The following is a 22,403-nucleotide window of genomic DNA, read 5'->3' on the forward strand; positions in this document are numbered from 1 at the left end:
GTTCTCTGGTACTTCTCCTCCTCCTCATCCCCATGTGTAGATAATTACCCCCAAGGATTTGTCTTTGACATGCTTCTGTCTTTTGCAGATCTTATTTCTTCACCTGTCACTTTTGTGCCTAGGATTCTTAAGTGAAAATACAGGATTGCTTTATTTATTAAGTATTGTATCCTCTACACCAGCTTACTTCCTGAACTCTAACTTCCCATCTCTCAATGCTTGCCTACATCCTTCTCGGTCTTACTACTACTAATTTCATTCAGATTTTGGTTAACTTCCCAGACCATTCCAAAAGCCACTGAGATTTTCCTAGCAATTCCGTTTTCCCTAAATCCATGTACACACTGCTTCTAGACTTCTTTTGAATGAAGTCCTAATGTCTTGACCTGGTATTCAAGGCCTATCATGATCTGACCTCAGCTTATAACAGCTTAATCTCCCTTTCACTTTATTACCCATGTATCTCCTTAAGCTTCAGTCAGATACCTCTCTGTTAATATATCCAAAAGCTTGTGATGTGTTCTGTTGTGTGTCAAAGACATATCATTGATGTCATGTGTGCTTCAGATATACTAGCATCTTCAAATAAGGCAGTTTTCATTTAGTATACATATAAAAATGATAGAACATTAAGTCTCTATGTTTTAGATGCCGGCTCTCCCATATTAGACTAGAATGTGACTTTTTTGTTTTTGCTAGGAGCATTTAAAAATGCACAAAGATATGTACTAAGGTATTGTAAAGAGAAAAGCTAGCGTTTGGCAGTGCTCTGGAAATTCCACATTAAGTCCTTTGTTATTTAATTAGATTTTTTTTCTGTCCTCTGAAATACTTTTTTCTTTTCACTTAACTGACCATTATGTTTAATTTCAGGCTCTTGATGGTTTTTTTTTAGCAATCATGACAGATGGAAGCATAATATATGTGTCTGAGAGTATAACTTCATTACTTGAACATTTACCAGTAAGTATCCTGTGATTTCTTTCTTGTTTAATGCCTATTTTAAATGTTCTAAAGCACATGGAAGGAGATATCCAGAGCCATGTTTGAAAGGTGGTTTCTGTGGGGGATGAGAGCTCTGTATCTCTCTTTCTCTGGCGGTAACTAATATTTAGCTGCCTCTCTAACCTCTGCCCTCCTTATTCTAATGCTGTTTTCAGTGTTTTCTCTTTCTTTAATGTGTTTTTTGTTTTGTTTTGTTTGAGAGAGAGAGACAGAGACAGAGCACAAGTTGGGGAGGGGCAGAGAGAAAGGGAGACACAGAATCCAAAGCAGGCTTCAGTCTCTGAGCTGTCAGCACAGAGCCGGACACAGGCCTTGAACTCACGGACCACAAGATTATGACCTGAGCTGAAGTTGGACACTCAGTCTACTGAGCCATCCAGGCACCCCTGTTGTTTGCTGTTTTATTGAACTTATATTTATTGAATATCTACTCTGTGTCACCCTCTATGCTAGGTGCTGTGTGCAATGCAATTGACAGTTTTTATAAATTTGAAGTTTTATTTAAAATGTAATTGTTTTAAAAAAATAAAATGTAATTGTCTTATTTAAGATGGTAGTTACAGTATAGATATTCTGAAATTACTTATAAATTACTCTTAAAATGCCCATCTCTTGAAAATTTATGACAATACAAAGTAAACTGTTCTGTAAAGGTCTCTTTCAAGAGATAGTGAAAAAGCAGTATTTCCCTCCCTCTGATTATTCTGCTACTTCATACTTCATAAAAAGAACAGTCTCCACATTTAAAAGACCAGACTCTGAAAGGACCTTATGGAAAGCCAGGTAGTAAGTAATTTGCTAATCTCTTTGGGTCACAGAGAAAATGACTTGGCTTTACTACATTTTTAAAGGGCTCTCTTTTCCAAGTAAGCTCAAATAGTAGGCGATTAGCCCAACATCTAAAAATTGTTTGAGAGTAAACAGTAAAATATAGCATCATGTAAGTAAACTAGTATGGACAGAGAAAAGAACAGGCTGATTTACTCAATTTTCTGGGCAGTTCTCTTTTATGGAATACTTACATGGTAAAAAAAGCCAGAGAAGGAAACTTTTTATAGGATTAATATACAATGAAGGTAAGATTAAATAATTTAAGTTGTAATTATATGCTTTTAAACCATGTACAATAGTATTGGTTTTTCTTTCAGTTATGGATTTATAAAACTATGTAATCTTTAACTTAATCATAGAGTATCATTTGCAGTATGGTCACACTTTTTAAGAGCCTGCTTTTTGGGCACTTTCCATAAACTCCATTCTGAATTAGATGCTCTTCTTCTTTGTTCTCATGTTACCTACACGTACCACCATCATGACATAGTAAACTGTAATTTTTTTTTAATTTGGATAATTATGGTAGGCGTAAGCTTTTTAAGTGCAAGGACTTAATCTCCCTATCTATATGGGCTAGCTAATTATTCTGAGAGGCAGTCAGTCAGTCATTATTTATTGAATATATAAAAGTGAGTAGACTATGTGATGTGGCTGTTAAAAATTCCTTCGTAATGGCACACTGCTGTTGGATCTTTACCAAGAGGATGTTTAATTGCATTTTGAAATAGCATATCTGCAGCAGATCTAGTTGGGATTTAAGTGTTTGTAAGTGTTTGATCATTAACATTTCCCCCCTCAGTGAAAACCATCTTAACCTTCCCATTCCCTCTTCAATTTTTTTTTAACTTTTAATTTTAGGACTGTCTTAGATTTACAGAAAAATCAGGAAGATAGTACAGAGACTTCCCTTATACCCTATACCCAGTTTCCTCTGTTATTAACATCTCCTGGGTCTTTCTCATTGTGTCAGCTAAAGCTTATAGACTGGCTGGTGAACTTTTGGGTGGAGGAGATTGCTAGTAACTAATCCAGTAGACCTATTTCATTCCATTTGGAGTTAATAGTATCCTTTATTAAAACGTTTTTTTTTTACTGTTCTCCAGTTACTGTGGATACTTAGCCTCACATCACTGACATTGCTGAATTGTATGTTGTTTACTGGTTTGAAAACACAAACACAAGTGTCTTTTAAAAAAAAATTGTTTATTTTGAGAGAGAAAGGGTGTGAAAGTGAGTGTGTACAGGTGGGGGAGGGGCAGAGAGAGAGGGAGAGAATCCCAAGTAGGCTCTGTGCTGACCACATGGAGCCCAACATGAGGGTTGAGCTCATGAACTGTGAGATCATGGCCTGAACTGAAATCAGGAGACAGACACTTAAACCGACTGAGCCACCCAGGCGCCCCAAACACAAGTGTCTTCTGAGAAAACAAAATAAATAATACTTGTTTAGGATTGAACATAATAAGAAAAAACAACATGTGCTTTTCTATTTTGGGTTGTCATGAAAAATTAATTGTAACAAGTTGTTTAAAACAATTTCTTCATGTTTTAACATACAAGCCTTTTCTGTCTAAAAAGTTGTCTGGAAGGAAAGAAACCAGCAAATCCCAAGTTAGGCGATAGTGTTTATAATTTAGTTCTGTTGAGAAATTAAAATTTGCCATCTTAATCATTGGTCAATATAACTTAAAAATTTTCAATTTTAATTTTAACTCTGACTATAAAGTTAATGATACCAGAGGTCCTATAAAAAATAGTTTTCTTTGTCACTTCATACTTAAGAATTTAGGCACATTTTAACCTATTTGTTGCTAAAAATCAGGAGTAGAAACTTTATTGATGGTTTTTTTTTTTTTTCCTCTTGGTCTGATGTTCTTTGACAAAATGATAGGGTCATAATAAACTCAGTGTCAAAAGGGATTTTAGATCTCCTTAGCCCAGCCTCGCTTTATGTTATCAGCAAACATGTACCTGGAGAAATTGGACTTACTTGTGCAATAATTTAGTGGAAGTGCCAACACAAAAAGTTGGTCTCTTTACTGGGAACTTAAAATTGATAAAACTTTACAAGTTCAGATTGATTCCTTCACACTTGCTTAAAGGTGCTCCTAAGAGAGAATATATTAAACTTGTAATTACTTAGTGCAGGGAGGATGATTAGCCGTGTTACAGTATAACAGAATCCAAGACTAAAAGTGCTGCTGTTAAGATACTTTTCCTTTTCTACTCTCCTTAACTTGTTAGTTTGGAAATACGAACACAAGTGTGGTTTAAGAAAATCAGGGGCTCCTGGCTGGCTGATTCGGTTCAACACCTCGATATTAGCTCAGGTCTTGATTTCAGGGTTGTGAGTTCAAACCCCATGTTGGGCTCTGTGCTGGATATGAAGCCTACTTAAAAAAAAAAAAAGTACAGAATTTGCCTGATATGAATATAGTATGCAGAAATACAATCTAGAATTTTTTTTGAATACTTATATAATGATTATGAAAGCTTATTTGATAGAGCCAGAATTTTTGTTCCCTGTGCCTATACATAAGGAACACTGTTGTAGTATCCAACATATATTTGGCATTTTTTTCAGAGGAGGTTTTAGTCCCTTTTAAGCTACTCCTCTCCACATCAGTTATTTAACTGTTGGTTGTCTACCTGAAAGAAAATGTAATTGGAAATAGTGAATAGTTTCCACTAAATGGTCACTAAATGACCTATGTAGAAAAAAACAGAAGGGCCTATATGATCTAGTAATTCTGCTATTGGGTATTTACCCAAAGAAAACACAAGCACTAATCCAGGAAGATATATGTACCCTGTGTTTATTGCAGCCTCAACTATAATAGCCAAGATATGGAAGCAGCCCAAGTGTTCATCAGTAGATGAATGGGTAAAGATGTGGTTTATATGTGCAGTGGAATACTACTCAGCCATAAAAAAGAATGAATGGAATCTTGCCATTTGCAAGGAACATGGATGAACCTAGAGAGTATTGTGCCAAGTGAAATTAAGTCAGACAGAGAAAGACAAATATTAAAATATTTCACTTCTATGTGGAATCTAAAAAATAAACCAAATGAACAAAAAGGCAAACAGACTCAAATACAGAGAACAAATCTAGTGATTGTCAGGGGAGATGCGTGGGGGAAATAGATAAAAGAGGAGGAGGGTTAAGTGGCACAAACTTAAAGTTTTAGGAAGGAAGGAAGGAAGGAAGCCTGTTGATTTATATGACAATCAGCAGGATTTATATTTCTTCTTTATAAAAATGATTGAGAGAGATAAAAGGATCCAGATGGCTGTCATTTTATTTTCTTTCCTTTGAATTGTGTTTGGGAACTGAGTGGATGGTTTGCCAACATCAAGTATGATCAGCCTCACTTAGAGATTTTAGATGTGTGTGGCTAATGGAAAGTTTGACACATTAATTAATTAAGCAATTTGCTGCCTGTTGACCCTGACACTTCAGATTATCAGGTATTAGGAGAAGCAGAATAGTGGGGAAGCATTGATGTGTTCATACCATTCTATACTAGTCATTCATATTTTTTTCTTCTTTTTTTTTATGTTTATTTTTGAGAGAGACAGAGCATGAGCAGGGGAGGAATAGAGAGAGAGGGAGACACAGAATCTGAAGCAGGCTCCAGGCTCTCAGCTGTCAGCACAGAGCCCTACGCAGGGCTTGAACTCATGAACCGTGAGATCATGACCTGAGCCGAAGTCGACACTTAACCGACTGAGCCACCCAGGTGCCCTTGTTGTCAGTGGTTCTTAAGGATAGGAACTATCTGAATCATTTTTGATTCCGCAGCCATGGCACATCATAGGCAACCTGATGTTTGTCACATTACTGTCAGTTAGAAATCATAGTTAAAGCCAGATTTTTAGCAAGGATTCTAATGCTTAACATACTACTTGCCTTTTTTGTTGTTATCTAAAAGCAAGGCTTTTGAGGGTGCCTGGGTGACTTAGTCAGTTAAACATCCAACTCTTGGTTTGGGCTCAGGTGATGATCTCAGTTTGTGAGTTTGAGCCCCTCATCGGGCTCTGCACTGACAGCATGGAGCCTGCTTGGGGTTCTGTCTCCTTCTCTACTTGCTCCTCTCCTGCTTGTGCTCACCCTCTCTCTGTCTCTGTCTCTCTAAAAAAAAAAAAAATAAATAAATAAGCACTTAAAAAAATAAAAACAAGACTTTTTGACAATGAGATATAGGATAGATGGCTGGAAAAATGTAATAGAAGAGAAAGGACACACTGAACGATTGAAATAATACCAAAATCAAATCTCCACTTAGCCAGTGGCTGTGCTTTGGTCCTTGGTTGCAGTGTATGCCACCATAATTTACCAGAGGTTTGGATATATGATAAGGCTGTACCTCATAGCCAAGCTCTATCATGTAGCCAAAGCTTTTGCTAGTAAACTTTCTTAGTCCTGTTATATTTTAATCGTTCAAATTTGATGAAATTTACCATTGCAAATAATTTATCAGACTTACAAAGTCATATTGACCATAGATCTGATGACACTAGTTAATCAGAGACCTGGAGGTCATCTTAACCTTCTTCCACGTTCTCTTGTTTTTTGAGTGGTGCTCTATATTTTGACATTTGTCAGTTTTTATGGACAAGTGAAAGAAAGCCATATGCTCATGTGGTGTTTTAAGAATGATGATCTGCTTTTTTTTTTTTTTTAATGTTTTATTTTGGAGAGAGAGCATAAATGTGGAGGAGAGGAGCAGAGGGGGAAAGAGAGAAAGAGAGAGAGAATCCCAAGCAGGCTGTACACTCAGCACAGAGCCTGATGCAGAGCTTGATCCCATGACCTTGGAATCATGACCTGAGCCAAAACCAAAAGTTGGACACTCAACTCACTAAGCCACCCAGGCGCACCAAGAACAATGATATACTTTTAAAATAAACGTATCTTGAATCACTAAATTTATTATTTTTTTAATTTCTTTTTCAGTCTGATCTTGTGGATCAAAGTATATTTAATTTTATCCCAGAAGGGGAACATTCAGAGGTTTATAAAATACTCTCTACTCATCTGCTGGAAAGTGATTCATTAACCCCTGAATATTTAAAATGTAAGTAGTAGCTATTAAGCAAAAAGTTAAATGTATTTGGTTGCATTTTCCTTTACTTTTGTAAGCTTGTGATAAACACAGACATTATCTAACCAAATGAACACATAGCATCATTCCATATGTCCTATTAGATCCTTTTTAAATATTAATATTAATATATATAATGGAATTATGACCATGTTAGGAGTCTTAACTCTATTTCAGAATACATTGAAATTCCATCTTTTTTGTTACAATAGTTTTGCCATAAAAATGTGTTTTTCACAAAAATCGAACTTGGCAATATATTTTTTTAAAAAAATCTTTTGGTATTTAATGAGAGAAAACTGAAACATTCTCATTTTCACCATCATTCACCAATTGACCACTGAAACTGGGGGAAAAATAAGTTATGTATTTCAAAAAATTATTAAGTAAAGGAAATTGCTTTATTAAGTAAACAGAATGAAATGATCACTTGCTGGATATATTTAATGTGCCTGGCACTTAAGCTGTATCATAAAAGTGCCAAGAATAGTGGAAAAAGTCGTTGCCTTTAAGAAGTACAAAATAAAAATACCATGGTATAATCAGACATTTCCACTTAACAAACTAAAATGACCAGAGTATCTCATTTTCTTCAATAAATTACCTCTTGTGTAATCTGAAATTGTTGTAATCCTGTATAGATAATTAACCACTTTTTTCATGATTTAAAAATTTTGATTTTTCTTGGGGTGCCTGGGTGGCTTGGTTGGTTAAGCATCCAAGTTCAGCTCGGGTCATGATCTCACGCATGGTTCATGTGTGGGTTCGAGCCCCACATCAGGCTCTGTGCTGACAGTGCAGAGAGAGCCTAGAGCCTGCTTCAGATTCTTTGTCTCCCTCTTTCTCTTCCCCTCCCCCAATTGCACTCTGTCTCTCAAAAATAAACATTTTTAGAAATTTTTTCTTTAACTTTTCTGGTAATACTGATTAATCATTTTAAAGGTTCTTCGTATTTTGTGCTTTTTTTTCTTTAAGTTTATTTTGAGAGAGAGAGTGAGCATGCACGTGAATGAGAGAGGGGCGGGGCAGGGGTAGGGGGAGAAGAGAATTCTAAGCAGGCTGCAAGTTGTCAGCACAGAGCCCAACATGGGGCTTGAACTCATGAACCATGGGATCATGACCTGAGCTGAAATCGAGTCGGATGCTTAACCAACTGAGCCACCCAGGAGCCTTTAAGGGTTCTTTGTATTTTGAATCCTAAAATTCTGTAGCATACTAACTGTCCACGAGTAGAGATACACACATGTACATATATGTGTAAGTATGTATGAGCGGCTATTATTGTTAAGAAGGGATAGCCTATTAGAAGGAGTTGTGAAGAATTAGAGACGAAGAGAAGAATCCATTTGCTTTATTAAATAAACAGAATGAAATGACCACTTGTTGGATATATTCAATGTGCCTGGCACTTAAGCTGTATCATAAAACTGCCAAGAATAGTGGAAAAAATCGTTGCCTTTAAGAAGTACAAAATAATGGGGCGCCTGGGTGGCTCAGTCGGTTAAGCGTCCGACTTCGGCTCAGGTCACGATCTCGCAGTCCGTGAGTTCGAACCCCGCATCGGGCTCTGTGCTGCCGGCTCAGAGCCTGGAACCTGTTTCAGATTCTGTGTCTCCCTCTCTCTCTGCCCCTCCCCCATCCATGCTCTGTCTCTCTCTGTCTCAAAAATAAATAAATGTTAAAAACAAAAAATAAAAAAAAAAGAAGTACAAAATAAAAACACTATGGTATAATCAGACATTTCTCTTAGATTTATTTGACAAACTAATATGACCAGAGTATCTCATTTTCTTCAATAAATTACCTCTTATGAATCTGAAATGGTTGTAACTTGTGTAATCTGAAACTGTATAGATAATCACTTTTTTCATGATTTAAAAATTTTCTATTTTTTTTTTATTTAAGCAATTATTCATAATTGCTTAAAAATCAAGCTCTTACAACATTGACCAATAGACTATCTTAGAGGAGAGAGACCTGGGCTGGATATAGAGGCCAGTTATGTGTCTATAAATAGTGCTTGACATCGTGGATTGAATGACATTGCTTGAGGTAAATATACAGAGCAAGGAGAGAAGAAAGCTGGAACCCTGGGACATAGCAGTAGGTGGACAGGAGAAAGGGTCCACTTTAGAGACCTTCATAAGCGCGAAATTGGCTGGAGAACTGAATGCAATCCTCTGGCAGAAAAACAGTCATTAGGCTTCTGCTTCCAAGATCAGAGGTGAGGTTGGCAACAATACTTTTTGATAGAGAAGAGCCTTAAATGACTTCCTGACCCCCTAAATAGCTGATATACAAAACCAATTATTTCCCCAGAAAAATAGGGTTTCATGCCAAAGGAGTAATAGGATATAAAACAGAGGAAATTGCTTAGAAAATTTAGGATTCTGCAAGTAGGTCATTTGGGCCATAATGATGAAGGTGGGGTGGCACAAGTGGTGTGATTTTGTCCAGAGAAGCAAATAGGGCTTAATATTTCATCCTAAGGAGTTTGACTTTTTACACAGTGAGGAGTCAATGAAAGGGGATTTGAAAAAAAGTGGTCTGAAAAAAATATATCTCAGGTGGAAAATTTTGAAAGGACCAGATTGGAGGTTAGGATAACAAAAGAAGTAAGGATGAAAAGGAAAGACTATGCATGAGTATTGAGTAGATAAACTCAGTAGGCACAGATGTTGGGTATTAGGTACAGGTGACCAAGTGGCTAGGGATCATCCGTGGGAAGGTTTTAGGAAGAAAGTAGTTAGATTTTGAATCTGATGACTTTGATTAAAAGCCATTCATGGTAATAACAAGAGTATGAGTTTGATGCTGTGAGTGAAAGGAGGTGTTACTGGTCCTTGAGTGCTGAAATAATAATGACAAAAATAATATATATGAGTAGTAGGCAAGATTGAATTTGAGCAGCAAGAGTTTGGAAGCATAAAGAATATGTTTTTGCTAGATGAAGGGTAATATTTCTACTAAATTAGTGGTACTAGATGCTCAGTTGGAAAAAACGACTAATGGGCGCTTCATTGGTGAAATAAATAGTGGGTCCTGGTGACAGATTAGTTTGGGGCTTGTGATAGGTAGAGAAGAGACCAAATTGATAGGGTTTCTAATTGGGGTGATAACAGATATAGGACAAAAGGGAAGAACAGCTGGCTTAGAAGAAAGATGAATTAACTTTCAGATATTTCGTGTTATTTGGTGGGATAATCAAGTAGAAATGTCCTAAAGTAAATAATAATTTGAGATTTGGTCTTACATAAAATGTGAGAATTAAGGAGAGAGATTTAGGAGTAAATAAATTTACCAGTGCCAATAAGTTTATAAGGGATAGAAGATAAAGAGAAGGAGAACTTTTGTCAATGTCCATAGTTTGAAGATAGATTGACAGAAGGGATAGAAATCGTCAATAAGGTAAGAAGGGTAAGATTTGTGTGATGGGGATGAAGGCATGTGAGTTTTAAAAGAGGTAGAAACAATGAGGAAAGATCATTGAAGTTAACCATACAAATGTTGGTGATCTTCCGAAGAGCAATTTCTGTAGAGGTGTGAAGAGTAAAGCCACATTTCATGAAGTTAAGGAAGATGAATATATGGAAACTAGAGCATGTAATAAAAAGGAAGGTCTGTGATTAAAAAAAAAAAAAAAGCATGAAAAACCTTTTGTTTAAGATAGAAAGACTTAAACAGATTTCAAAGTAGAAAGTTAGGACCCAGTGAAGAGAATATATGGATGCTAAAGGAATGAATGACTGTGGTGTAGCTCTGGTCCTAGAGAAGGTAGAGAAGACTGTTCAAGGTAGAGATAAAAACCCTAGCTTTATTAAAAAAAAATTTTTTTTAACATTGTATTTATTTTTGAGAGACAGAGAGAGACTGAACAGGAGCAAGGGAGGGGCAGAGAGACACAGAGATAGAATCTGAAGCAGGCTTCAGGCTCTGAGCTGTCAGCACAGAGCCCAACGCGGGGCTTAAACCCACGAACCGTGAAATTGTGACCTGAGCTGCGGTCAGAGGCTTAACTGACTGAGCCACCCAGGCGCCCTTAGGAGCATTAGCTTTATGATGGGAAGCAAAAACCTTTCTTTGATATTAGAGTGAAGAATGAGAAAGAAGGAAAGTGGGGAAACATATAGTGGCTTGTATCTGAAGGTCTCTTTTCTCTGTTAAGGACAAGGTGAGATCATCTAAAGATAATTCTGCTTTTATGGACTAAATGTCATTAAGGGCCTCTGTTGAAGAAAATAATGATTGTAAACTTACACAACTTTTACTATATATCATTCTTTAAGATAAATCAAAAATATATCAAATTTTTTGTCATTTCAGCAAAAAATCAGTTAGAATTCTGTTGTCATATGCTTCGAGGAACAATAGACCCAAAGGAGCCATCTACCTATGAATATGTGAAATTTATAGGAAATTTCAAATCTTTAAACAGTGGTGAGTTAAAATGCTTTTCTTATAAGTATATTTAACTTGGTATTTCTTTTAAGCTCTTAAAGACATAGATGTTTGAACATCAATAAAAATTAGATTTTATTGGAGTAACTGATGATATATATTTCCTTATTGTTGTAGTATCGACTTCAGCACACAATGGTTTTGAAGGAACTATACAACGCACACACAGGCCTTCTTATGATGATAGAGTTTGTTTCGTAGCCACTGTCAGATTAGCTACACCTCAGTTCATCAAGGTATGTTTCTTATTTTATTCTCCAAAGAGGATTTCACTTCATATTATGAGAATTATCTTTATGTAATTGTTTTGTTCTTTTCAAAGTTACTGAACGACTTCTTTCAAACGCTGAAGTAGTAATGATGATGAGTCATTAAATATACATGGTCTTAATAATTTTGAAGCAAATGAGTTATCAAGGCACTCATTAAATTATAACTGATTTTAAAATACGTATCCTTTGAAGTTAACCAATGGTTATATATCACCACTGTCCTACTTTTGTGCAAAATTTTAGGGTACTTTTTGTTTACTTCATGATCTGCATTAAAGGAGAAAGGCCAAAAATCTAGCTAATTTTTAAAGATTGCTTTTGAAATTTCTTAAAATATGCAAGTGCCTTTTACTGCATATAATTTGCATTTTTAATTTTAAAATTCAGTTAAATAATTTATTTTATTTCCTGGGCCCAAGAAGTAGATGATTAGTAGAGAAGTGGGAAAATGAAAGAGTTCAACCGTTAGAAAGTGGCTTGAAATAAGCCAGATGAAGATTTTAAATTTAGGAAGATACCGTATTCTAGGACAGAATACTGAAATAGCAGTTAAAGGATCTTAATCCAGTCTTGCTCTGCTTGTTTTGTTCTTAGGAAATAATAGCAGTGGCTAACAATTGTTGAGTGTTCGTACATGCTGCATATTTTACATGTATTCTCTCATTTAATTCTTAAAACAACTTTAAAGATAGATGTTAGTATAGTCCTCATTTTATATATAAGGCAGCTGAGGCTTAGGGAAGTTCAGTTACTTGCTCAGAGTTATAGCTATCACGTGGTAGAACTGGGATTGATTCTAATTCCCATTCTCTCAAAGCCCAAGCTTGTAATTCACTATATTGTGATACAGGAGGTCATTCAGGGGCACAGAGGAGTTTGGAGTGCATTGCTGAGTATGAGTAGGGTGGAGGGGGTAGGGATGGTGGGAAATAAGGTTAGAAAAGTAAGCAGTCTAAAAATGAAATTTATTTCTTCATTGTTTCTCCATGCTAAAGAATTTAAACTTTATCGAAACAGAATGAGAAGTTATGAAGGTTTTTAAGCACAGAAGTCATAATCATACTTGAGTATTAGAGAGTATTTGTGGCCAGAATAGAGGATTAGTTAAAGAATAGGGAGACTGGTCTGGAGAGAAGCTATGGTGATAATGTGAGCCAGTGATGGCAAGTCTAGGGTCTAAGACCCTGAAGATGGATGAGATCAAACAGATTTTTTTTTTTTTTTAACTTAGAAGGTGAAATTGAAAGGATTTAGTATCAACCACTTAGGTGGAAAAAGGTGAAAATGAGAGTATGTTGTGACTATCAGATTTCTAGACTGATGGCACAGCACAGGTATGCCTCCAGTGTTGAGATGCAAAATTGTGGGAGATGAGGAGTCAGGCAGTTCATTTTAGGACATAATGAGTTTGTGATGCATGGGGACATCCAGACAGTTAGAAAATACAGAGCTATAATTCAAGACAGAGATCTGAATTTAGAATGAGGGTTTATAGGCATGTGAGTAAATAGAGAAACATACTTAGTGAGAAATACTCCCCTAGAAGTCTGCATATGTTTATTGCCACATTCTTTAGTACCAGAAAATTAAAATGTGATTAAAACATTTCAGGGAGAGGCGGCTGGGTGGCTCAGTAGGTTAAGTGTCCATCTCTTGATTTCGGTTCAGGTCATGATCTCACAGTTCATGGGATCAAGCTCTGCATCAGACTCTATGCTGACAGCACAGAGTCTGCTTGGGACTCTCTCTCTCCCTCTCGGCCCCTTCCCTACTTGCTCGCTCTCAATAAATAAACTCAAAAAAATTGTTTAGGGAAAAATTATCTAATAATGACTTTTTTTCTTCAAATTTTTATTTAAATTCTTGTTAGTTAACCATACAGTGCAGTATTGATTTCAGGAGTAGAATTCAGTGATTCATCACTTATAAACAGCTCCCAGTGCTCATCACACGTGCTCTCCTTAATGCCCATCACCCATTTAGCCCATCCCTCCCACCCACCCACCCACCTCCCCTCCAGCAACCCTGTTTGTTCTCTGTATTTAAGAGTCTCTTATGTTTTTTCCCTCTTTTTTTCCCCCTCCCCTGTGTTCATCTGTTTTGTTTCTTAAATTCCACCTATGAGTGAAATCATATGGTATTTGTCTTTCTGTGACTTATTTGCTTAGCATAATAACACTTTAGCTCCATCCATGTCATTACAAATGGCAAGATATCCTTCCTTTTGATGGCCAGATAATATTCCATGGTGTGTGTGTGTGTGTATGTGTATGTGTATACACCACCTCTTCTTTAGCCATTCGTCAGTGGACATTTGGGCTCTTTCCATAGTTTGGCTATTGTTGATAATTCTAATAATAACTTTTATGGCTAACAATATTTAAAATTCTTCTAAGGACACAACAGTATTTCTAAATTCTAATTATTAATTTACTTGTAGGAAATGTGCACTGTTGAAGAACCTAATGAAGAGTTTACATCCAGACATAGTTTAGAATGGAAGTTCCTATTTCTAGATCACAGGTAATTTCATTTTTAAATCCCATAAAAAGCTAATTGTCATATAATTCTTGAAATTAATTGGTTTCAAGGATACACTTAATCAGATGTTCAAATGCATTATCCATTTTTCAAAAAGTAAAGATTTCCCCCCCAAACTGATTTCTAGTTGAGGTATTTCTTATTCTGGAAAAAGTTATAATTATCGATTGTTTTATATGTGATTTAGGGCACCACCTATAATAGGATATTTGCCATTTGAAGTTCTGGGAACATCAGGCTATGATTACTATCATGTGGATGACCTAGAAAACTTGGCAAAATGCCATGAGCACTGTAAGTAGGTTTTAATATTTCTGGTGATAATAACTGCTTTTAGTCTAATAAATAACTAATGTATTAATAGAAGATGGTAAAATGCAGACTTGTAAACATTTTTGTATTTTTGAAAAATATTGGAAGATTTCACTTTATAACCCAATCCAATAGGAGTCCTAGATCAAATTTAAATTAAACTTGTTCCTTCCTGTTTTACATATTTCAATCTATAATAGTAAGTACAGGTTTATAATATGGCATCTAATAAGCCTTGTTTTTGAAGTGTTTAAATTCTACATCTAGAGTAAAATTGGGATGGTATGTCAAAATATTAGAACACTGTTTCATATATTTTTATTTCAGGCATATAAGTCTGCCTAGGAATTAGGTACACATTTAAAGAAACTTTTAGAAAGCCCATAGTGAGTGCTTAATGTTTCCTGCCATTATGCTTATTAGCAGCAGGGACATTAACATCTTGTCGTACCTGGCTGGCACTATTCTAAACAGTTTATGTACATTATCTCCATTATTCATCAACACAGTTCTAGAAAGTAGATATTGTTATTGTCTCCATGAGTAAATTGAGACACAGGAAGGCTAAATAATTTACAATCCCACAATTCACTGGTGGCAGAGAAAGGTTTAGAGTCTAGACCTACTACCTCTTTACCACATGCTATTCTTTGTTTCAGAAGTTTGTTTTAATGGTAAGTTTTATTTGCTTCTCTGATTCTCCTCCCCAAATCCTACCTCTTGGAGTGTCCTCTATAGCTTAATTAGATATTCAACATTCTTTCATGATGTCTTAGGCTGGTCTAGTAGGCCTCTATATGAAAATAAGGCATGTTATATAACAAAATTAACTAAATGGGAGATTTCAGAATAAAGTAATTTCAGCACAAAAAACCCATTATGCACTCCAAGTGATAGGGGCACTAGGCTCTATGATGTATTGAAAAGATCTGACACTTCTACTGACTAGCTGGGTAATTTTGGACAAACAATTTAAAATTTGTAGACCTCAGGGGCGTCTGGGTGGCTCACTCAGTCAAGTGTCCGACTTCGGCTCAGGTCATGATCTCGCGGTTTGTGGGTTTGAACCCCGCGTCGGGCTCTGTGCTGACAGCTTGGAGCCTGGAGCCTGCTTCAGACTCTGTGTCTCCCTCTCTCTCTGACCCTCCCCTGCTTGTGCTCTGTCACTCTCTGTCAAAAATAAGTAAATCTAAAAAAAAATTTTTTTTTTAATTTGTAGACCTCAGTTTCCTCATGGAGAGAGAAAGAGAGATTGATTCCTGATTGGCATTTCCTGAAGTTTGTTTCACTGAATGCTGATCCCTTAAAAATAGATTTTATGGTCAAGGAAGACTGGGAAGCACTTCATAATCAATCCCTACTACCTCCCCACCCCCAGAATCATGACATAAATTAGCATACTAGAAGTTTTGAAAAGAAAGACTAAATAAAACTATTTAACAACATTCCCCAAATTAACCACAAAATTCTTTTTTTGCTTAATATCTGTTAAAAAGCTTCAGAACTTACAACCTACAAAGAATGTTTTGGGAAATACTGTTGTCAGTTACTTGAAACAATTAAGTTATTCTGATTTTGGTTAAAGTTTTGAATTAAGTGCTTGAAAGATGCTGTACCTGCCAGGGTACCTGTACCTGTGCGAAAAAACTCAGATGTGATCACTTATTGCTCTTCAGTCTCTGTTGGTGGGAGGAAGTCAATATGTGAACACTTTATTTTTAAATATTTGGAAATTTACTGTGTGTGAAAAGTATCTGAGATCAGTAGTAACTGACTCTAAGTGGGGCACTGTGGAAGATATGTTAATTGCTTGGGACATTAAGCTATCCCTGTAGAATAACATTTTCTTACAACTGGTATTTATGTTACTGAAAAGCCATTGAATTGTGAATGTAGATTTAAATGTAAATGCTAAGTTTGGCTAAAAACCAGGTTCATGACTAATGATAATGAGTCAATAAATATATTTTTCTTTTCTTCTTAGTAATGCAGTACGGGAAAGGCAAATCATGTTATTATAGATTCCTCACCAAGGGACAACAGTGGATTTGGCTTCAGACTCATTACTATATCACTTATCATCAGTGGAATTCTAGGCCAGAATTTATTGTTTGTACTCACACCGTAGTAAGGTAATAATTCTTTTATAGAACTTATGAATTATAGAAACACTGATAGTTATGTTGGCAATGAAACTTTCAGGCATGACTTGTTAAGAGCTACAGTGATCTTTTTCCTAATTTTTGATACGTCTTTTCGTTAAAATTTTATTAAATTTACTTACTGGCATTATGTAGAAATAGAATACACGTATATATGCACATGTAATTCTTAACATAAGTGTTACAATTTAAAGCAGAAATTTTAACTATCTTTTTTATACCAAAGTCAATCACGTAAAAGGAACACTGGAGTAGATAAGCATATTTTTCCTTTTTTTAATTCTTCTCAAGTACTGTGTAGTTAGAGATCATTTACAGTAGCATATAAAACTTCTGAGATAACTAGATTAAGATAGAAAACTAAAGATGTGTTCTAGGATTGTGTAGTGCATAGCAAATAGGCTGGAATCCGTGGTGAACAAGTAAGACCCGTAACAGTCAGTGCACTTCTGCAGTATTGTAAATGAGTGATTAAGAACTAAAATTCTATTTTTTTCCATTTGTAGTTATGCAGAAGTTAGGGCTGAAAGACGACGAGAACTTGGCATTGAAGAGTCTCTTCCTGAGACAGCTGCTGACAAAGTATGTATCTTACAGTTTAAAAAAAATTATTTCTTCTTAATGAAAGGCAAGACTCAATAATTTATAGGAAAATTATTTTTCAAATATTTCATTTCCTCACTTGTGACAGAATTATAATTATATTTTACTTTTTATTTTAATTTTAACATTTTAAAACCTTATATACTTCTAAAAAACATTTGAAGGGCCTCGTATTTAGTGAGAGACATGTATGATTTCACATTTAAATTACCATTTACTAATTGCCTGCAATGTGCAAGGCTCTGGCCAGGTTCTTTATATGAATTTCCAAGTGTCACTTATTCCTCAGACATCCTTAACTCTTAGGTGATATTCCCTTCTTGAAAATGTTGAAACTTAAGGTTTTAGGGGGTTTTGGGGGAAGCCTCCCCTAAAGACATGACTGGAAGTTATAGTCAGAATTTGAATTCTGGTTTTTCTTTTCTTTATGTCAGATATAAGTATAGTATACTAGTTACCTATTGCTATGTAATAAAAGTTAATAATGTAAAATAATACACATTTATTATCTCATAGTTTCTGTGGGTCAGAGATCTAGGCACAGTTTAGATGGGCCCTCTGCTTATAATTGGTCATTTGGCTGCAATCAAGGTGTCAGCCCAGGGTTTTCTCACAACGCTATAATCAACCTGTCAGTTGGGGCCACAGTCATCTCAAGGTTCAGCTGGGGCAGAATCTGTTTTCAGGCTCACTCAGTGGTTGTTGGAAGGATGTGGTTCCTCATGGACGGTTGGACTGAGTGCCTTGGTTTGCTGGCTAATGGCCCGAGACCACCTTTAGTTCGTTTCTAGGTAGCCATTTTATCAAAGGAAGCATGTAAGAGATCCAGGGAGAGGGAACGACAGCAAGATGAGAGTCTTCTGTAACCTAATCACAGAAGTAATATCCCATCATTTTTGTCTATTCTATTAATTAGAAGTAAATCACTAGGTTCAGCCTGTACTAAAGGGAAGGGATTATACAAGGTGGTGAATACCAGGAGACAGGAATCAATGTGAGCTATGTCAGAAGTTCCCTACAATAGTTGTTTTTGACCTGTAGAAAATAGTGGAATGAAAAGAATCAAGAATAAAAAGTGAGTTAAATAAGCAGCATGCCAGGGTTGATATGGGGAGTATTATTCAGTTTTCAACAAACCTTATTAAGTACTTTCCATGTTCCAGAAAGTACTAGATAGGGGTCTAGATGCTCAGAATACAGCAGTGAATAACCCGGACAAGTTTTCTGCAATCATGGATCCCATGTGAAAGAGTTTTTTCAAAGAGTCTTTGTATGCTTAGAAGAAAAAGATCCAGTATATTTTATAAAACACATTTTCTGAGAAAAGTGCTTAAATCTAGGGTACCTTGAATTTATAGAAACTAAAAGTAATACAGAGATTGTTCCTCCTTGCTTCTTTTTCTCTCATGCCAGTGTCCAATCCTAGTAAATTCAACTAGCCCTACTTCCAAGTATATTTCACATATGTGTACTTTCCTACTGTATTTACTCTTAACCACCACAGTCCTCCTGGAGTTAGGGAAGAGGTCCACTTGACATAGATTTTTGAGAAACTTTAATTTGTAGATAGGTTTTAAGGTCATGAATCCAAATATGATCACCAGGTGAATGAATGGCGAGACACACACACACACACACACACACCCACCCACCCACCCACCCAAGGGCTAAGCACTGGGGCATTCCATCATTAAGATATGAAAGAAACAAGGAAGAATCAGTCACAGAGGAGACTGAAGGGAAATATCCATTCAGGTATGAATAAAACTGAGAAACTGAGTTTTCATAGAAGCCAAGAAAAAGTGTGTCCATGAGGAGTGAACAGTCAGCTTTGTCAGATTCACCTTAAATAGGTTAAATTAGGTGAGCACTGAGAAGTGTGCACTGAGTTTAACAACAAGTATTCATTGATCAATAAGAAAAGATTGGGTGGAATAGCAATATGAGTGAAAGCCTGATTAGAGTGGGCTTAAAAGAGAAATTCCTGGGACAGGGTAATTAGAGACAGTGAGTAGGGAAGGTTTTCCTACAAAAAGGAGAGGAGTGGAAGAGTATTAGGAAGAAATAGGCTTAAAAGGAGTTTTTGATGTTTAAGGTGGGAGAAATAATAGCATGTTCGTATACTGATAAGAATGGTCTGATGAAGAGAGAATTACTGCTAGAGATAGAGAAAAAAATGCTAGAGCAAAGTTCTTGAGCAGGGGAGAGAAGATGGGATCCAGGCCACAAGTAGACAGATTGGGCTTAGTGGAAAGATCATTTAATGGTAGAGAGGTTTAGTAGACTGTGATCTTTAGGTCAAATCTCATTCTCTGCCTGGTTTGATAACACTCACAAGCTAAAAATATGGTTTCCACATGTATTCTCAGTGATTGAAAAAAAAAATCAGAAGAATGGTGTTTGTGACACATGAAAATTATATCATCAAATTCCACAGCTACACTCAATTGTGTATATATTGCCTATGTTTGCTTTTTTTTTAATTAAAATTTTTTAATGTTTATTTATTTTTGAGAGAGAGTGTGAGTGGGGGAGAGGCAGAGAGAGAGGGAGATACAGGATGCGAAGCAGGCTTCAGGTTCCCAGCTGTCAGCGCAGAGCCGACACAGGGCCCAAACCATGAGATCATAACTTGAGCCGAAGTCAGATGCTTAACTGACTGAGTCACCCAGGCGCCCCTAATTTTTTTTTTAATGTTAGTTTATTTTTGAGAGAGAGAGTGCACGAGCAAGCATGAGGGGGGAGGGGCAGAGAGAGAGGGAGATACAGAATCTGAAGCAGGCTCCAGGCTCTACACTGTCATTACAGAGCCCAACACGGGGCTTGAACTCAGCAACCATGACATCATGACCTGAGCTGAAGTTGGACGCTTAACCGACTGAGCCACCCAGGAGCCCCTGCCTATGGTTGCTTTTGTGCTGCAACAGCAAGTTGAGTAGTTGTAGCAGAAACTATGTGGCCCCCAAAGCCTATAATATTGACTCTCTGGCCCTCACAGAGAGCATTTGCTGACCCCTAATCTGTAGTGACATAAAGAAAGGCAGAGTATATGAGGACAGATGCTGTTAGTTAGGTTGATATGATATGATAATAGGAGCTTATAGCAATGTCCAACAGTGAAACAGGAAGCAGAATAACCAGCTAAGAGTGAGGTTAGGAGAAGAGTTGTTTGAAGTTTGAAAAGAGCCAAGCAAGTGTTAAGTTGCTTTCTGGGAGGGGCGCCTGGGTGGCTCAGCTGGTTAAACATCCAACTTTGGCTTCATGATCTCAAGGTTCATGAGTTCGAGCCCCACATCAGGCTATGTGCTGACAGCGCAGAGCCTGGAGCCTGCTTTGGATTCTGTCTCCCTCTCTCTATCTATTCCTCCTCTACTTGTGCGTGCTGTCTTTCTCTCTCACCCTCTCAAAAATAAATAAACATTAAAAAAAAATTTTAATTGTTTTCTAGGAGAGTAGGAGAGTGAACAGATGTGGAATAGATTAAAAATTGGATTTAAACAGCATTGGGATTTTTCCAGGGGAGTGTGGTGGAGGGAGATAGGAGCAAGAGAATTGATGATAACCTGTAAGGGTGTGGTTATGATGATTAACCGTGAATTTATAAACTTGGTAAAGAGGGGAGAGAAGATACAAAATGAGAGAGTGTGAAAATGTGGTAGAATCAATGTATTTTATGTTCCACTAAAGGATTATTGGAGCTGGCATACTAAAGAGAATAAGAAATAGTGGTCTAACAGGAGGATCTTTGAAATTGAGGTTATGGAAAGTTTATTCTTTTTTTAAAAACTACTTATTTATGAGGTGCCTGGGTGGCTCAGTCGGATAAGCATCCAACTTCGGCTCAGGTCATGATCTCACGGTTTGTGAGTTCAAGCCCCGTATTGGGCTCTGTGTTGACAGCTCAGAGCCTGGGGCCTGCTTTGGATTCGCGCACGCGCTCTCTCTCTTTCTCTCAAGAATAAATAAACATTAAAAAAAATTTTTTTTAATATTTATTTTGAGAGATAATGCTTGCAAGGGGTGGGGGAGGGGAGAGGGATAGAGAGAGAGAGAGGGAGGGAGGGGGGGAAGGAGGGAAGGAGGGAGGGAGAGAATCCCAAGTAGGCTCCATACTGCAAGCCCGCAGGGGCTTGATCCCACGAACTGTGAGATCATGACCTGAGTGGAAATCAAGAGTCAGATGCTTAACCGACTGAGCCACCCAGGAGCCCTATAAGGTTAATCTTATTGGTAATGATAAGGTCTAAGATATGACCGTAAGAATGAGTGAGGATAGGTGGAAATCAAGATCTTTGTGGGAGAAGACATCAAGGAAGAGTGAAAACATGATGATGAACATGTGAATTGATACTGATGTTGATAACCGTGGATTTAAGAATAAGTTGATGGTAGACTTAGCCAGGAGCAGAAATTTTAATACAGGTACTTAGTGAGGAGTGACCATAAGGGTCAGTAGATAACTGTACCAATGAGAGATAGTCATATAATGATAATATGAGATTCTGGCTGTGAGTTTTGGAAAAGGAAGAAAGGGGAAAATTGTGGAAAGAGGAGGAGGAGGACTTCTCTACCCCTCCAGAGCAGCGATCTGAAGGTTGTGAAAGAGAAAATAGCCACCACTTAAAAGTCCTGCAAGGAAGTGGTGTTTTCTATAGACAGCTAGCTTTTAGTTAGAGCAAGCCAAGCAAATGGATGTTCAAAGATGAGGTTGAGAATACAGGAGATTTTGATAATGGTGGGTAATATTCCATTGTATGTATACAACACATTTTGTTTATCCATACATCTAGCAATGGACACTTGGGTTGCATCCATCTTTTGGCTATTGTGAATCATGCTGCTATGAACATGGGTGTACAAATACCTGTTTGAGTCACTCTGTTCAATTTTTTTGAGTATATACCTAGAAATGGAACTACTGGATCATGTAGTAATTACTTAATTTTCTGAGGAACCGTCATACTGTTTCCTGTAGTAGCTTCACTATTTTAAATTTTCACCAGCAGTGTACAAAGGTTCCAATTTATCCTCATCAGCACTGGTGATTTTCTGTTTTGTTTTTGTTTTAAATAATAGTCCTCATGGGTGTGAAGTGGTATCTCATGGCT

The 22,403-nt window shown here is 36.7% G+C and overlaps 1 protein-coding gene across 5 annotated transcripts in view; it reads left to right on the forward strand.

Moving 5' to 3' along the window:
- Positions 1-22,403, forward strand: part of CLOCK (clock circadian regulator) — a 130,311-nt gene that overhangs the window by 75,649 nt on the left and 32,259 nt on the right. For 4 of the 5 annotated variants that reach the window (XM_045474002.1, XM_045474003.1, XM_045474001.1 and 1 more), the window contains exons 8-15: positions 874-963; positions 6,800-6,920; positions 11,271-11,384; positions 11,523-11,641; positions 14,118-14,200; positions 14,406-14,512; positions 16,515-16,662; positions 17,199-17,274. In XM_045474002.1, coding sequence (XP_045329958.1) covers positions 874-963; positions 6,800-6,920; positions 11,271-11,384; positions 11,523-11,641; positions 14,118-14,200; positions 14,406-14,512; positions 16,515-16,662; positions 17,199-17,274 — 858 coding nt within the window. The remainder of the gene's footprint in view (positions 1-873; positions 964-6,799; positions 6,921-11,270; positions 11,385-11,522; positions 11,642-14,117; positions 14,201-14,405; positions 14,513-16,514; positions 16,663-17,198; positions 17,275-22,403) is intronic. The other variant, XM_045474005.1, reaches the window with a different exon arrangement.

Source organism: Leopardus geoffroyi, chromosome B1 (assembly GCF_018350155.1).
Source record: "Leopardus geoffroyi isolate Oge1 chromosome B1, O.geoffroyi_Oge1_pat1.0, whole genome shotgun sequence".
In the NCBI taxonomy this organism is placed as follows: domain Eukaryota; kingdom Metazoa; phylum Chordata; class Mammalia; order Carnivora; family Felidae; genus Leopardus; species Leopardus geoffroyi.